Raw genomic sequence first — 19011 nt, 5'->3', positions numbered from 1 at the left:
TCAGACACGAATGCTATGCAGAGCAGCCCCTTCACACACTCCTGCTAGTAAGAAAACATTGCAAAGTTACAGTCTGCTAGGCTTTAAACTACTTTCAAAAACCACTGAAAATAAATTCCCTACACACTCCTTCCAGATATGACAGAAGTAGAAGTATACTTTTATCTTCAGTATTATTAGCTGGATTTTCTATTTCAGGTTTTTACCAAGTTCCACTCATCAAAAATTATTAGAAGGTGCAGGGTTTCCTGTTTTTAAAGAGGGAAATTTTGAAGAGGGAAAATGTACAGCTACATGTGTATGAAACAGAAATGCAACAATCCTATGTGTAATCAGTTCTCTCTCCAAAATCAGATAAAATGGGGAACTATGTATTATCCTGATGCTTTCAAAGAATGTATTATGAAGTTCCATTGTACTGTCTTTAGATATGCATGCTTATATTTTTAAAAATCACTATGGATATGTAAATTCATATGCCGTAAGACTGTCTTAAAGCCTAAAATTTTTAGTATATTCACAAAGTAGTGCAATCATCACCACTATCTAATTCTAGAACATTTTCATCATTCCAAAAAGAAATTTGTATCTATTAGTTCTCACTTTGTATTCTCCACCTCCAACCATAGCCCCTGGCAACCGCTAATCTTTTTCTCTATCGATTTGCCTATTCTGGACATGTCATACAAATGGATTAGTACAATGTGTGCACTTCTGTGACTGGCTTCTTTAACTGAGCATAATATTTTCAAGATTCATGCATGTTGCAGCATGTATCAGTACTTCCCTCATTCCTTTTACTGCCAAGTATTATTCCACTGAATGACTATTAAGATTGTGCTTATCCAGTCATGAGTTAATGGACATTTGGGTTTCACAATTTTTAACAATTACGAATAATGCTGTAAATACACACAAATTTTTATATGAACATGTTTCCAATCCTCTTGAGTATATATCTAGGAGATTTGCCGGTCATATCCTCTGTGTTTATTAAATGAGGAATGGCCAAACCGTTTCTCAAAGCAGCTGCACCAGTTTGCAGTCCTATCAGCAACTTACAGATGTTCCAGTGGCTCCACATCCTCAGCAACACTTGTTACTGTTTGTTTCTGATTAAAGCAATCCTAGTGGGCATGAAGTGTTATCTCATTGTGGTTTTGATTTACATTTCCCTAATGGCTAATGATATTAAGCATCTTTTCACATTCTTAGTGGCCATTTGTATATCTTCTTTGGATAAATGTCCATTCAAATCCTTGGCTCAATTATAAATTGGGTTGTTTTTTTCATTAAGTTGCAGGAGTTCTGGACACAAGTCACAGTGTATTTTTAAGTTAAAGGAAAATCTGTTGATATAATAACTTCTTATATACTACATTAACTTTAAAAATATATTCAAGTTAGAATATATTTTTTATTAAGTACATCAAAATTTCACCTTAAATTTGAAAACTGCATAGAAATTTAAAGTGCTAAAGCAATCACTGTTTTTTCAAATAAATGAATTTGAAGCCAAAGAGTGGAGAGTGTGGGGATCCATTGGGTAGGACATTTGAGATCTATGTAATGTAGAAATATTTGAATCCTGACTTGAATTAGAAAAAAAAAAAAAAAGGCACAACTTGAACACTGCTGGTTATTAACACTAACAAACTGTTAACAGTTAAGTCTAATAACAGAATTGTGGTTTTATTTAACAGTCCTTATCTTTTAGACATACCCATTGAAATATTTACAAATGAAATGATTCGCTATCTGGGATTTGCTTCAAAATAAATAGGGGTTCAAAGATGAATGGCATTTAGATAAATCAAGAATGAACTGATCATGTTAAAATGAGTTCATTACGCAATTCTCCTTTTACATGTATCTTACATACCCCATTAAAATTTTTAAAAAGCACTCACTCCAATGTCTCCTAGGTATAAGAACACAGGTGGCTGGCAGCAACTGAACGGTATCAACTAAATTTTTATAAATTCAAAGAGTCATTAATTCTCAGTTATCTCAAAAGTAAAATCTCTGGGAAACTTAATATTAAGACAGTAACTATCTGCACACAGTAATGTGTATAAAATTTAATTACCACCAGCAGTCACAGACTAGTCGAGCAGCTGTATCAACCATGGTACAAACAGTAACAGAGCAAAAGCACCAGTCATCAGCACCACTCTTCACTGACACATTTCTTCTCACCAGAGATCACTGAGGGACTGGAACCCCCATCGGAAGTATTATTACTACCCTCACTGACTACAGAAAATACTACCTTCAAGAGAGTACGTGTCTACAGTAACTAATTTTACAGCAATCCCTCAGGCCACTTGAAACTCACTCAAATTGCACATCCAATCAATACATGAGTTGGGATGCCTAGGCGTAACTTACACACATAAAATATATACCCACCAGAATGGCTGTCATCAGAAAGACAACAACAAGTATTGGCAAGGATGTGGAGACACTGCAGCCCGCATGCACCTGGCAGGAATAGCTCTAAAAGTACAGTCAGTTTGGAAAAAGTTTAGCAGTTTTTTAAAACGTTAAATATAAATTTACCACACAACCTGACAATTCCACAACTAGGAATCTGAGATGAAAACATGTCCACACAAAGACGTATTTATGAATCTTCATAGCATTGTTATTCACAATTTAAAAAAAAACTCATTGTAGGCCAGTCAAATGTCTATCAACTGGTGAATGGATAAACAAAATGTTGTATATCCAAACAGTGAACACTAAATCAGCAACTAAAGGAACCACACGCAGGTGTAAGCTACAACATGGATGAACCTCAAAAACATGCTAAGTGAAAGATGCCAGATATAAAAGACTAACTGCATGATTCTAACTCTGTGAAATTTCTAGAAGGGTAAATCTGTACAGAAAGCAGATCAGTGTGGCTGCCTGGGGCTGGAGGTAGGAGTGAATTAACTGCAGAGCAGCATGAGTAAATTTTGGGGGCTGATGGAAATGTTCTAAAACTGGATTGTACAATTCCTAAGTTTACTAAAACCAATTAATTGTACATTTACAATCGGTGAATTTTACAGTGTGTAAATTATACAAAGCAATTTTTTAAGTACCACTGTAACAAAGTCTTAGAAATCACTATTTTAAAGCTCTGGCTCAAAGCTCATTCATTTGATATATTCAACACAACAAAGTCTAATATACTACTAGGATTAAGAATATTAGCATTTCCTTGAAAACTAAACACACTACTTTCAAAGGATTCCAAGTACACCCATCTCTAAATCTTACTGATTAAACATTGCTCTTTTAGCTATAAGTCATGTGACAAAATCACTGTTAACGATTGAATTAGCATTGTCCCTTAGCCATTTCATTAATTTGTCTTCCCCCAACTTTGTGCCCTATGGTATTTCTTTTTGTAAGAATCTCTTGCTTGCTATTGGATATTGCCCAAGTTTTCCATCAGATATAAGGTTTTCTCAGAATATTTCATAACCGGAAATAAAATTGTAATATTCATATGAACATGTATTTGAATACATATATACTTTTTAAATATAAAAGGAATATGTTCCTTTTAGTTTGTTTGCTCATTAAGCCACTTACATGATGCCCCTAAGTTTCAAACACTTCACTGTTTCCCATCAGGCTTTGCTTTTACGACGTGGGTTCAAAATTCTTCTTTTCAAAGCAGTGCTGCCTTCAGTGACCAAGCTGGCATGATTTTTAGTCAGACTCCATTTCTTTCCATTCCTCTGACAGATATGCCAAAGAGGTAATAGTCCCTCTAAAGCCAATCATTAAAAAAAAAAATTTAACTATTTTTCTCCAAACCAAATCAAATATGAAACACTAACAGCCTACAACAGATAAAAGTCGAACACCACAAAGGAAGTGGGAAGAAGCCTGCCTGCTGTGGCCCTACCTCATGAAGGACAGCAACCCCAAGTTATAGCTTCAAGACCAATGCTCGAAAGTATTACAAACTACATTATGATTTCTGCACAGCACAACGGCAAAAACTTAAACTGAAAACAATCATGAAGCACTTGTAAGTAAATAGAAACTGGGGCTATACTTTAAAACACTTCAAATCTCAATTTAAAAAATGGACAACTATAACATGATTCCCTTTAAATAATTTCCCTTTAAAACTCCATAAAGACATTACTTATTAAGAATTCCACTAACTACAAAGGCTGTGCATCTTTCATCATAACTTCCTTATTTGTGACAGATTTTTAAAAATTAACCAAAGGAAAATAAAAAAACACATTAATAGGAAACATTGACCCTAGTGGAAAGTTGTCAAATAAATGAGTTGGTGAGCAAGAAATGCTACTTACTAACAGGTAGGAAAGAAAATGAGATAGCAAGAATGCTCTGATAAAATCATTTATGTAACTGTATTATGAGTTTGAAAAAATAGCACTATTTGCCTCCAGAAATCAGGTACAAATAAAGCAAATATTTAAGAAAAATGGCAACAAATTAGCAAAGATAAACCTGGAAAAGGGCATTTGTACTATTAGGAATTTTCTCATTTATCTTAACTACGAAATACACACCCCTTTCCCTCAGAAATCAAAGATAAAGGTGTCATGATAAATAACTTCACCACAGTTCTATGAAATAAAAATAGAAATTATTGCTATATTATGATTGTAAAAATGGAGGCAATAAAGAGTTCAGAAATATACTCATTTATAATCAATTAAATGATGAGTCATAATTTGAACCCTAATTATCACATTATGTAGAAATCACAATTCAGGTTTTGTGTCCTCATTTATACGTTAAATAGTTCACATTTAAAAAACATTTTATCATTACATTATCAAATTTGATAAAATCTTATGAAAACATCTAAGTATTCAATATAAATCATATTGTTAAAAGGTAACATTTAAAGAAAACTACTGAGGTGCCAGATAAGTATTTTCTGTTAAATATACACAATTTAACATTTAGAACTACATAAATTAATTCTTGCTAAAAGTTGATTCAGTTTTACAAAGGCATACTTTGTGAACCATGGTAAATTTCCCCAGCACCACTTTCTTTTTATTCCAAAACTCCTTCGATTAGGTTTAACTTTCTCCTGTCATTCATATGTGAAAATTACAGAAGGTTTACAATACGTAGTCTTAATAGTAACATGTTTAAAAACCTAAGCAAAGTGTACATTAAGTTAGCTACTACTACTCACTTCTTATCATCAAATAAAAAATAGACACTTCATTCAAGTCTGAGGAAAAAATAGTGTACCTTGCTTAAATAAGAATTCCCCAGTAAAGATATTATGTAAAAGATTTCTCATGTTATTTTGTTGAGTAAATTTACTTTCTCTCGCTAAAACTTTTAAAAGTCTAAGGAAGGACATGTACTTATAATGCCATATTACACAAGTACAGTATTGTTAATAAAGCAGCCCAGTATCGTTGTAAACATTTTAAATGTAGTAAACAAGACTTGACATGTCTTTTCTCCCCAAAACATGCCATTACAATGCTCTTTCCATGAATAATTATTCTTCCTGGAAAAGTTTTCAGGGATATTTTTAATCTATTAAAAAAAATACACTGAAATATGTGAAAAGATTTAGTCATGGCAATTTCACTGAAGCTTTTATTGCCTCTGTTGGTAATATAACAGGGACTGTAAGAAACACAATCGAACTTACAGAGATATGCAGATGATATTCACTAAAGATAATCTTCATCTCAAGTATTTTTTATATGTGGGCACTTCTAATTTTATACATTTTTCTATTTAAAAAGCATTACATTTTAAAATGTGTACCTGTTTTGACATTTGGCAAAAAGGAAACTGTACCTATGGTTCAGTTTAAAACAAAGAATCAGCATGGGGAGTTTACCGGAATGAGGACTGAAACGCTTAGGAATTAAAGCAATTCAAGGGGTGTGTGTGTCTCTCTCCCTTCCTCTGTCAACTCTCTCTCTCTCTGGCTCTCTCGCAGACACAGACTCAAACACACACAGCCATATGTGTCATCATTTTTTAGTACAAAATATTCCCTGTAACCAGACATTTATCTTCAGAATAATCACACCACATTAAATCAGTCTTCTCTTTTCAGCCCTAGTAAAAATTTTGTTTAATTCTAAGATGCCATCATAGTGAACAACCTTAACTTTTATGCTACATAATTATATTCAAAGCTTTATGTATTTTTGTTTATAATTACACAGTAATTATAAATGTTTAGTACCAACCTGATGACAAACACTATTTTGTTGAAAAGGTTTTGCATTTAAAAAGAAAAATATGTAAAATCCAAGGCACTAGGCCACAAACCAATATCAGACTTTTAAAGAAAACACTTTATATTGGGAAAAAAAAAAAAAAAGCTAATGGGATCTCATTTCAAAACACAGCATATGTGAATTAATCAATGTGAAACCAATAACCATAACTCAAAATCTTCAAGACAGGAAACAAAACAGTACATATATATAGATATATATATATATATCTTTTAAAAATTTTTCATAATTGAAGTTCTTTATATTTACAAAAAATGAAATCAGGAAATACTGAAAGCAGCAGGATTCTTTTTCCTTTTTCTTTTAATAACCAATTACAGTAGCCTGAATAGAAATTTCAAATTTTTCTTTTGGTAAAACTGCATTCTTGAATTAAAGTTATGATTGGAATATTAATATGTTTATAGGGAAAGCTTTCTAGTCTATTTAAATCATGTAAATAAAAAGCAGTTTTGATATGTCATTGTTTCTTAAAATAATTTCCATATTTGCATAAAATGTACTGCTATTCTAAAGTACATTCCTTTGTTAATATCAACCCTAGAACCTTAGAGAGTGCCTGGATGTATATCCCAAGCAGAATGTATTCCTATCAAAAGACCATAATCATCTGACATTTGAAGTTTACATTTCTAGCCTGCCTTACAGAAATGTTTAAGAAAGCAAGAAACCCTTCTTCACATGTCAGTAAGGGAACAGGGAAATGACCATTTTCAGCATAAAAGCAGCTCATGGGTCTTGTAATGAAAAAAATACATACAAGATAGCATTCTGCTTTGATGAGAAAACTGAGCTAATCTGAGTGAAACAAAAACAGTAGAGAGACTAGAAGCCAGATTGGTATTTTGCATCGTGTATGCTTGTTTGAAAATCTTCACTCCTGAAGTATTTGGCAACCACAGTGATTAGCAGTTAAAGCAATTTCAACAAAATAATAAGTCATCGAAAATGGACTATTTGTCTGAAAGAGCAGTACCTATATTATAAAGATTGAACTTCATGGCTCATTACAACCATTTTCAAAATTCAACTGCAACTATCTTCTTATAAATTAAGAGAATTTCATTTGTGTTCCATAGTGCGATGACAAAAAAAAAAGTAAAAACAAAACAAAAAAACCCTCATGCCTAAATTTAGAATATTGTATTGTGTAGCAATCCAAAACATTCAAAACAAATTAAATAGTTTAACTTATGTGACAGGCAGATAAGCATTTCAAAAGCATAATGAAGTCCAATTATGTAGTGCATAATGTAGACAGGAGAAGAATCTAACATTATGCAGACATTTTCTAAATAAAAGCTCCCTGTAGGACAGCTATATATAAACATGGGTAAGGTAAGCGCAGACAAGTTCTGTGGAACCTTTTGAAATCAAGAGTCTAAAACACAATACATTTTTCAGGTAGGCACCAAGTTATCCTAAAAAATTTTCATGTTGGTTATTCTGACATTGTTTTTTCATCAGATACTCACATCAACACCACATGTGATTTGCCAGGAAAAAAAAATTCCCCCCAAACCAAAACACCATTCCAGATCCAGTACACTTAAATATATCACTCTCATTGGAAGTGCTATTAGCATAGTCTTTGCAACTAGCCCAAAGCGTATATTTAAGAAGTTTTTATAAATTGTTTTGTGATGTTCATATGTTTAATTCTTATGCCAACTGTTTTCTGATGAAGACAGCATTGTGCTTTATGCGAGAATGAAAACCTCAAAATAATCACCATAAAGCTTCTAAGACTTATGGGAGAATAAACTAGGATGGTCCACAGATATAAGATGAAATCCACAATGTTGGAATTATAAATGTTTAGAGCGGCCCAGACTAGAAGACAAGCCCAAACCACCATTAGAAGAATGAAATACGATATGGTCCAAGATGTATCCTTAAAGTTTTGTCTCAACCCTCAGTCTGAATTGTGAGGATTGATCTTCAGTTCAGTCCAGCCAGCAGAAATTGACTGTGCAATTTTCTGTTGTATTTATTGTACAGACTATGTACATTCTAGAAGGTTCCTTTAGTGCTACACTGTTGTACTTTTTGTCCCAGCAATTTGAGGGCGTGCAAATTCCACAAAGTCATCAATAAGAACAGGCCATGCTCCTGGAAAAAAGAAAAAATATGAAAGAAAGAGAAGGGAGAAAAAGAAGAAATAAGACTAATATTTCAACAGAATCCTTTTTTTAAGACTTCCTCATAAGTGTTAAAGTATATCATTCTTATCTATTCCCACTGATTAAGTCTTTCAAAACTCAAACTTTTTGGAGTTTTTACCCCAAATATTCCTTGTATTCCTTGTGACTACTCCCAACATTTGGTTGTTCCTTGAGTGATAAAAATAACTTGTCTGGTAACTAATCAATAATATGATTTTCTGAAGGCCACTGAAGTCAGGCAATGGAAGTAATTTGGTCAAAACTGGCAGACTGAAGCAGGAGAATGGCGTGAACCCGGGAGGCGGAGCTTGCAGTGAGCCAAGATCGCGCGACTGCACTCCAGCCTGGGCAACAAAGCGAGACTCCCTCTCAAAAAAAAAAACAAAAACTGGCAGCCTAAGGAGGGGCTATGATATGATAGCATGCTGCCAGTGCTGAAGGCATAGGAGGAGAAACAAGTTTTCAAGCATTCTGTGGCCATCTCACAAAGGAAATTAACAGGAAGTGTCAAATTCCATCCTATTTCATGCTAATACATTACTAAGAGGTGTAAAATTCAATATATGCATGCCTCTACACATTCACATGCCCATCTCCAACTCAGAACGCTCTCCATTTTTGTGTAAAACGTAACAGAAGACACAATTATTAGGTATACGCATGATTCAACATTTCTCACTTTGGAGGGAAGATTATAAACGACAATGAAAATGAAGAAAAGAAATAACATCATCCCTGATTAGCCTTAATGATTCCAGGACACTTTTAAAGACACCAAGCTCACAGGGGGTTTTTCAAAAAAAATCTCCATCCTGCATCCTGCCAATTCTCAAGTGGACTAGGGAAATATGTATGAAGAAATCAATGTAAATCACTGCCACATATAGAAAAATACAAGTCCACATCCTAGTAGTGGATGGTAGCGCCATCTTTATACATTTATGAAGAAATAGCAGAAAAGTATTCAGTGACTATTTACTGAATGCCAACAGTACTATATTAGGCAGTTGAAGTAAGTTTCAACAAAAAAATAGGCCGGGCGCAGTGGCTCATGCGTGTAATCCCAGCACTTTGGGAGATCGAGGCGGGTGGACAATAAGGTCAGCAGTTTGACATCAGCCTGGCCAACATGGTGAAACCCCATCTCTACTAAAAATACAAAAAATTAGCTGGGTGTAGTGGCAGGCACCTGTAATCCCAGTTACTTGGGAAGCTGAGGCAGGAGAATCACTTGAACCCAGAAGGCATAGGTTGCAGTGAGCCGAGACTGCGCCACTGCACTCCAGCCTGGGCAACAGAGCAAGACTCCATCTCAAAAAAAAAAAAAAGTCACTGAACTTAAGGAGTTTACAATCAAGCTTACACAGAAGACTAACAGATGAAAAAGATATACAAATAGGTACAAAAGCACATCAAGTAAAAAGGTTCCTAAAGTAAACTGAAAACCTAAAACATGGATGAAAATTACTCATGCCTTTCTGGAAGACATGAATGCTGAGTTGGAATTGAAGGAAACAGAAAAATATAGATTGGTAAATGTATGAAGGTATTTCATACATTCAGAAGAGCATTAAAAAAAGCCTGGAGCTGGGCACAGTGGCTCATGCCTATAATCCCAACACTTTGGGAGGCCAAGGCAGGAGGACTGCTTGAGGCCAGGAATACAAGACAGTAAGACCCCTACTTCTATAAAACATTAAGAAATTAGGCACTGTGGCGCATGCCTGTAGTCCTAGCTACTTGGGAGGCTGAGGCAGGAGGACTGCTGAGCCCAGGAGTTTGAAGACTTGCAATAAACCATGCTCGCACCAGTGCACCCACCATGGGCAACAGTGAGACTCTATCTCAAAAAAAAAAATCATAACAAAAGCTCAGAGGAGGGAATTCCAACTCCGAGAAAAACAAAAGTACTGAAGAAGTTCAGGGGTGTGTGATAAAAAGACAGGTCAAAAAAAATTGGTGTGGAAAAAAATTTCATTACCTTCTTCATCATAATTAGACATGTCATCTGCAATCATTGTACTGAAGTCTAAAAGAAGATTCCAAGTGTCTTTTGGTATTGATCGTTTATGATGTTCCTATTTAAAAAACAAAAACAAAATACATTTGTATCACTAAAATGAGCTGGACAAAAACAGTTTGGAAAATTTTAAATACAAGAATGCAAAACAACTGTGTAACAAAATTCTGGTAATCAAATTTCTCATTCTATATTCAATACATTATGTTAATTTATCTTTAAACATAGCAGAATTTTAGAGAAAACAGAGAGAAATGCAGAAAATGTGAACTTACCAACAAAAATTTATTCCATAAGTCTAAGAATTTAAATCTTCCATTAAGCACTAAGTTCCAGTAGGCAATGGCCATTTCTAGATCTGAAATATTAAAAAAGAATTATGTGTTTAAATGCTATACATATTTGTCCCTGCAAAAATCACAAACAAAGGTAAGACCAAAGAAAGTCTAAAAATAAAAAACTTGTATCCTGAATAGTTTTGTATTAAAAATTTCCTATACAAATGAGTCCAAAGTTTATATCCTCCTTCTTCAAAAATGACCAGGGCCTTTAGGGCAAAAAGTGATACTACTTATCTCACAGAGGAATTCTGTATTTTAAATTAGATAATGCAGTTAAACATAGTACTTCACAAAAGTGTTCAAATATTAGTTACTGTACACCAGGATTTCTCAACCTGGGTACTTCCAACATTTTAGGCCAGATAATTATTTGTTGTAGGGGTGCTGTCCTGTGTACTGTAGGAAACTTAGCAATCTCTCTGACCTCCACTCACTAGCTGCCAGTAGCAGCTTCACTCAACCCCCCAATGGTGACAATCAAAAATGTCTCCATATATTGCCAAAGACCACCTGAGGGGCAACCCAGCTGAGAACCCCTGAGGTACACCTACAGGTTGGAATGTGAAGGACTGCTCCTCAATCCTAAGTAACCTTATGCTCTAAATTGTTTACTGACTGATCCTGACCACAAAGAGACCATTAAAAATACTCATCTAAAACTTAAAATTAATAAGAAACTAAGAATTTCTTAAAGTTTGCCAAAGACAATATAAATGACTTTTTAATTGGGCATGGAGCAGAGAAGGGTAGAGAAGGCAATAATGCCGCATGACAAAGGACTAACTACACTGATCACACGACAGAGAACTACACTTATCACATGACAGAGAACTATGATCTCTTTCAAGGAACCATAGTAGTTAAGAAAGTATCTAGTTTTTATGACTGAATTTACTCCTTCAGCACAAGAAAAATTACATCCTAAGTAACTTAAAAGTCCTTTTATTGATAGATGACATCTCAAAACCATTTTTTTGGCCACTGCACCTGGCCAAAATCATTCTTTATAATTGAGAAACCATGAGAGATTAAGAAAGACAAAAATTGGGGCAAGTGTTGCCCCAATTTTTAAAAGCAACAAAGAGCCGGGCACGGTGGCTCACACCTGTAATCCCAGCACTTTGGGAGTCCAAGTCAGGCAGATCACAAGGTAAGGAGTTTAAGACCAGCCTGGCCAACATCGTGAAACCCCATCTCTACCAAAAATACAAAACTTAGCTGGGCATAGTGGCGGGCGCCTGTAATTCCAGCTACTCGCGAGGCTGAGGCAATAGAATCACTTGAAACCGTAAGATGGAGGTTGCACTGAGCCAAGATCACACCACTCCACTCCAGTCTGGGCAAGAAAAGCAAAACTCCGTCTCAAAAGAAAAAAAAAGAACAAAGAGTAGGCTAGGCGCAGTGACTCTCACCTGTAATCCTAGCACTTTGGGAGGCCAAGGCGGGCAGATTACTTGAGGTCAGGAGTTCAAAACAGGCCTGGCCAACATGGTGAAACCCTGTCTCTACTAAAAATACAAAAAAATTAGCTGGGTGTGGTAGCGGGCGCCTGTAATCCCAACTACTTGGAAGGCTGAGACAGGAGAATTTATTGAACCTGGGAGGTGGAGGTTGCAGTGAGCCAAGATCACATCACTGCACTCCAGCCTGGGCGACAGAACAAGACTCAGTCTCAAAAACAAACAAAAAAGAGCGAACTTATGCTAATTCGCTGTCAAAAATGGATGATTTGTAAGAAATCAATTATAGGCTCCATGCAGTGGCACATGCCTATAATCCCATCACTCTGGGAAGCTGAAGAGGGAAGACTGCTTGAGGTCAGGAGTTCATGACCAGCCTGGGCAACATAGCAAGACCCCATCTCTAGAAAAAATTTAAAAATTAGCCACTCGTGGTGGTATATGCCTGTATTCCCAGCTACTCTAGGAAGCTGAAGCAGGAGAATCCTTTGAGCCCAGGAGATCAAGGCTGCAGTAAGCTATGATCATGCCACCACACTCCAGCCTGGGTGACAGGTGAGGTCTCTTAAAAACAGACAACACAACATAAAAAACAATACCTACCCCCCCACCCCCACATACACACACAGTAGCTGGAAACCTGCAAGACTGACCCTTAACTTTCTTCATTGATGGAGACTACATATTCCTCAACTAGCAGACTGAAATACACAGTAGGCATTCAGAAACTGTTAAGTGGACAAACTTCCTACGGTTTCACATACAAACGTACTTACCTTCAAATCCATCATCATCTTCCTTCAAACTCAACAGAAGAAACTCTCCTTTCTTCTATCCAAGGATAAGCCCCTTACACCTCTATTCTAAATCCAATACCATCCTGCCTCTTCAAGGAATCTTGTCTGTTGATTCACTTTCCCCTCTTCTCTACATCTCCAACTTTACCTTGTTCTCTGGCATTTTGAACTCCATCAAGAAACAGAAACATATCTTTTTTTTTTTTTTTTTTTTTGAGATGGAGTCTCGCTGTGTCGCCAGACTGGAGTGCTGTGGCGCGATCTCAGTTCACTGCAACCTACAACTCCCCGGTTCAAGCGATTCTGCTTCAGCCTCCTGAGTAGCTGGGATTATAGGCACACACTACCACACCCTGCTAATTTTTGTATTTTTAGTAGAGATGGAGTTTCACTATGTTGGCCAGTATGGTCTCGATCTCCCAACCTTGTGATCTGCCCACCTCGGTCTACCAAAGTGCTGGGATTACAGGCATGAGCCACCGCACTCGGCCAAGTTATCACTTATCTTTTAAAAATCTTTCTTGGATCTTTTTTTTTTTGGTCAATCAAAATAGGTTTATTTATTTATTTTTATTATTGTTATTATTTGAGACAGAGTCTTGCTCTGTAGCTCTCTTGGATCTCTTATCACCTTTACTGGCTATACCCTTTTTCTCCTTCCCTTCACAGGTAATACTGAAATAGCACTCAGAATCTCCTACTTTTATACATAATTTGTTTGAAAATCAAATTCTGACACCCATGTTTTAAGAGAACTAAAACATGCATAATACCGGCTGGGTGCAGTGGCTCACAGATGTAATCCCAGCACTTTGGGAGGCAGAGGTGGGCGAATCACCTGAGGTCAGGAGCTCGAGACCAGCCTGGCCAACATGGCGAAACCCCGTCTCTACTAAAAATGCAAAAAAATTGGCCGGCATTATGGTGGGCACTTGTAATCCCAGCTACTCGAGAGGCTGAGGCAGGAGAATCACTTGAACCCAGGAAGCAAAAGTTGCAGTGAGCCGAGATGGCCCCATTGCACTCCAGCCTGGGTGACAAGAACAAAACTACATCTCAAAAAAAAAAAAAAAAAAAAAAAATACCTAACACCTATTTCTAATGGCACTTCCCTTTTAATCTTTGCAATCTGTAAAATCTGTAAAGCCAATATTCCTTCCAGGTTGTTCAATTCTGTTCTTTACCAACTCAATGTAAAATTATCTGGCTTAAGTGCCAAAAATGTTCAGTTGAGACTAAATATTTGCTGTTATTAGTGTGCTTAATTCACTTCACTTTAAATGCTTTAAATTTATGAGAACTAAGCATACTGCTAGTGTATTTTTTTCCTTTTCAACTAATTTGTATAAAATTAGGATGACAATGAAATACTCAAATAAGTATTAACCATGTGGCACCTATAAATGCCGATATGTCAAGCTGATATACCAAAATAAGAATCTGACAAAAGTAAAAGTTCAGGTTGTAATCCTGAACATAGTGAGACTTGGTCTCTACTAAAAATCAAAAAAACCAGCCGAGCATGGTGGTACATGCCTGCAGTCCTAGCTACTCGAGAGACTGAGGCAGGAGGATCGACGAAGCCCAGCAGGTTGAGGTTGCAGTAGGTCATGTTGTGCCACTGCACTCCAGCCTGGGTGACAGAGAGACCCTGTCTCCAAAAAACACACACACACAAAACAAAGAAAGTTCAGGTTGTAAAAGAAGGGAATTTTTTTTTTTTTTTGAGATGGAGTTTCACTCTTGTTGCCCAGGCTGGCAGAATCTCTGCTTACTGCAACCTCTGCCTCCCGGATTCAAGTGATACTCCTGCCTCAGCTTCCCAAGTAGCTGGGATTACAGGCATGCACCACCACGCCCAGTTAATTTTTTATTTTTAGTAAAGACAGGATTTCTCCATGTTGGTCAGGATGGTCTCGAACTTCTGACCTCAGGTGATCCGCCCACCTCGGCCTCTCAAAGTGCTGGGATTACAGGTGTGAGCCACCGCGCCTGGTCAAAAGAAGGGAATTTCTTACAGTCTACATTCATTGCCCTGTTTGCCCATTTCCCACACATTCTAATCCTGTTAACCAATGTCTAACCTGTCATCCACCCCAGTGAAATTAAAACTCTGAAGGGTCATCAGACCCTCCGGTTACTAAATGAATACTCTTATGTCCTCTCTGCCATATCTTAGAGAACTGAGCATACCTCCTGATAGAACTGTCACTTCCTTCAGCTTCAATGATAAGCACTCTACTGATTTTCCTCCATTCAATCTAGGCTTCTCACTTTCTTTTCCAGGGGCTCCTCTTCCTCCATTCATCCATTAAATGTTGGTGTTTTTTAACAATATGTGTCAACAATAACCACTTTTCTAATCTCCCTCAGATTCTTAAACCTGTATCATTTTTCATGTTATACATTCAACCACCCCTAACAGCTCCTAAATCTGAAACCTATCTCTATATTCTAGACTCAGATATCTAACTGCCTGAAGACATCTTCAACTTGGTATCCGCGAACAACTTCAACTCAGCAGGGCTCAAACTGAACTCTGTCTTACCTCTACAGACCTGCTCTTCCTTCTCCCTCTCAATGTCACCACCCACTACAGTATTTCTCAATGAAACACTTCTCATTAGCACTGCCCCCATCCCCACCACCCTGCACCCCCTTCCCATGGCCAGTAGAAACCTTAGGTCATTATGACAAAAACCCTACAGGTTCCCCAGATGTCTCCTGAAAGTGTTGATAATCCCTGAGAAAGGCTCCTTCCTTCCTCATCATATACAACCAACCAAAGTACCTTTTAAATCTATCTCTTCTCCATCCCCACTGGGAAGGCCTATGTTAGGATATTCCTCATTTCTAACTAAATCACTGGGATAGCTCCATAACCAATCTCTCTTCTAGTCCAGCTTTCACTCCTTTCAGAGGGCCACAGTGCTTTGAGATGGACCTTTCAGGCATGAATCTGGTGTCACTTCCATGTTAAAATTCTTCAATGATTTCCAATTACCTTTAGATAAAATTTGCACTTCTAGTCAAATGAACTCACTTGCAGTTCCTCAAAGGTGGAATGTTCTTTCACCTCTGAGCAAGTGAACATGCTAACCCCTCAACCTGAAATGGCTTTTTTCCTTTGGTCTTGAAAATGTGCATTATTCTTCAAGGCTCAAAAACTATACCCTTTTTGAAGGTATTGCAAACTACCCCAGACAGACTAAAAATGCTCTTGACTCTACGCTCTCAGTGTAAGCAGTCAAGTGTTTTTGAATAAAAAAGGAAGGCTTTAACTCAAAAAGATTAGTAAGTTATAACTAAGAGCTGAAATACATAAGATTAAACAAGGATAAAACGTTAATTGTCACAGGTATAGGAAAAGAAGCCCTTAGAAAGAAGTTTCTAAGTGATGAAGAGAGCAGCTTAGCTAGAGAGAGGTGGTTCAACATAGTAGTTTAGAGTATGAGTTTTCGTCTCTTTAACCCCTAGTCTACAACCAGTTAAGTGACCTTGGGCAACTGGGTTGACTTCTCTTTCAGTTTAAAACGAAGATAACAATAGTACCTATCATTACTGGGTTGTTCTAAGGCTAAATGAGTTAATACACACAAAGCATTTATAACAGTATCTGGTAAATAACCTATCAGTTCTTACTATTACCATTATTTTAAATCATTTAGAATTATTATATTACATTCTGAAGCAGTATTGGAAAAGACAACAAAGTCATTGATAAGGTAACAAGAAGCAATAGCAGTTAAAATAAATGGAAGGAAAATATAGAGAAAAAGAAATAAGCAAGTCCTAATAACAAGCTATTGCCTAAAATTGAATCCTTGCAGAATAAATCCTTAAGTCCTTACAGTAAAATGTAAAATGCAAACAGAGATACTCCCCATGTTATTCTTTCAAAGAGAATCAACAAGAATAATGTGGGATTTCACAGCAGATCATCAGCTGAATGCAGGATGAACATGGAAATGAATTGAGACTAGACCCAATCACAGTCCCTAAAAGAAACAAAATGTTGCCAGCTCACTAGGGAGGATGGAATGGTGATTTAAAAGCCTATTTACAATGTCTTTTTTTAATCAATTTCAACAAATTTTATAACAATGAAAAAGAGATATAACATATATAGTATAAGTCTGTTCACATAAAGTTCAAAACCAGTGCTTCAACAATTTCAAATGGTTCAGCAAATAAAATATGTGTGTACATCCATCCATTGATATATAAAGAAAACGTGGTAAAATGTTAACAATTGGGAATCCAGGTGAAGAATATGCAAAAGTTCACAGAACTATTTTGCTACCTTTTTTGATTGATATTTTCAATTGATATTTTTCAGAACAAAAAGAGGAAAGAGTTAACAAACTAGACAAAGCTAATTTATATTGTTTAGGAACGCAAACATGGGTAGCAAAGGAATTAAGTCCCTCTAATTATCAAAATTCAGAATAATTTCCAACTCTGGGAAGAAAGATGAGCTTTTGCTGAGAGAGTCTCACTGGGATCTTCTGATGCTGGTAGTTTCTTCACCTGGCTGTTTAATGAATTAGCTTTTCCTTATATTTATTATCTATATAAATTCTATGCATTTTTTTCTGTATGCACATTTCACAAGAAAAAAGGTAAAAGCAATGTGATGAGGTATATAAAAATACAAATAAAAATCGCTATACACTTGTTAAACGTTATTATTTGAGAATGCTGCTTCTGCTCTGTAACATGCAAACACAAGTAATGAGGTTTTTGCTATGAGTCATTTACTTGAGATCATTTACCAAAAGGCACTTACTGAGGACCAATTTTTGAGGCTAGCAATATAATAATGTCATCTTATTTTTACATGAGGTGGTTCTTTTCTTATACAACCATCAGTTCTGAATCTGGTTTAGTTTAGTATTAGGTAATACATCATACACAATTTATATTGTTCATGCCTAAAATCTATTTTTCTATAGCTTTTTCTGATTTCGTCATTAGGATTTCACAGTATCTTTTGTGAAATAGTCAGAAGTTGGTCAGAATTTCACATTCTTAAATTTACCTTTCTTTTTTTTTGAGACTGAGTCTTGCTCTGTTGCCCTGAATGGAGTGCAATGGTGCGATCTTGGCTCACTGCAACCTCTGCCTCCCAGGTTCAAGCGATTCTCCTGCTTCAGCCTTCTGAGTAGCTGGGATGACAGGCATGCACCACCATACCCAGCTAATTTAAACTGACTTTTAATACAGTGATATTAATTCACTTGATGGTCTCCTCCTGTGTTTTCTAAACCAGTATCAAAATCTAAATCATCATCACTTTCTTCACTTCTTCTATGGTTGGAACTTAAGATTCTATTTTCAATATTTCCTGTTTTTCCTGGTTCTTTATGGAACAGAATAGCAACGTCTTCTTTCCACATTTTGCGCAAACTTCAAGTTCATAGGCACATGATCTACACGTTATATGAATCCTCCACTGTCTTCTATAAACATTTAACATGTTTTTTAGGTCTGATAATGGTTTGTATTTGCTATATTTTACACGCCACTCAAGAACTTCTTTACAGTTTTACAGTGCTGACATACTCCATCAGGAGGTTTTTGTTTTTATTTTTTTTTTTTTGAGACAGAGTCTCACTCTCTCACACAGGCTGGAGTGCAGTGGCACGATCTCGGCTCACTGCAACCTCCACCTCCCACGTTCAAGTGATTCTCCTGCCTCAGCCTCCCAAGTAGCTGGGATTATAGGCACCCACCACCATGCCTGGCTAATTTTTGTATTTTTAGTAGAGACAGGGTTTCACCATGTTGGTCAGGCTGGTCTTCAACTCCTGACTTCAGGAGATCCACCTGCCTTGGCCTCCCAAAGTTCTGGGATTACAGACGTGAGCCACTGCGCCCGGCCGCATCATGAAGTTTTGCATTACTTTTCTTGGTCTGAACACTCTTTTTTTTTTTTTTTTTTTTTTTTTTTTTTTTT

The 19011-nt window shown here is 36.4% G+C and overlaps 1 protein-coding gene and 1 pseudogene across 3 annotated transcripts in view; both read right to left on the bottom strand.

Annotated features, from left to right (window-relative positions):
- Positions 1-1402: 1402 nt before the first annotated feature.
- Positions 1403-19011, bottom strand: part of DCUN1D1 (defective in cullin neddylation 1 domain containing 1) — a 48188-nt gene continuing 30579 nt past the window's right edge. For all 3 annotated transcript variants that reach the window (XM_025376548.1, XM_025376547.1, XM_025376549.1), the window contains exons 5-7: positions 10730-10812; positions 10416-10512; positions 1403-8381 (exon numbers count right to left, since the gene is read on the bottom strand). In XM_025376548.1, coding sequence (XP_025232333.1) covers positions 8302-8381; positions 10416-10512; positions 10730-10812 — 260 coding nt within the window. In that variant the 3' untranslated portion in view covers positions 1403-8301. The remainder of the gene's footprint in view (positions 8382-10415; positions 10513-10729; positions 10813-19011) is intronic.
- LOC112618911 overlaps positions 18284-19011 on the bottom strand; it is a 1538-nt pseudogene continuing 810 nt past the window's right edge.

The sequence above is a fragment of the Theropithecus gelada genome, chromosome 2 (assembly GCF_003255815.1).
Source record: "Theropithecus gelada isolate Dixy chromosome 2, Tgel_1.0, whole genome shotgun sequence".
Taxonomy (NCBI): domain Eukaryota; kingdom Metazoa; phylum Chordata; class Mammalia; order Primates; family Cercopithecidae; genus Theropithecus; species Theropithecus gelada.
The sequence above is the reverse complement of the archived record's forward strand: the minus strand, read 5'-3'. Positions and strand labels throughout refer to the sequence as shown.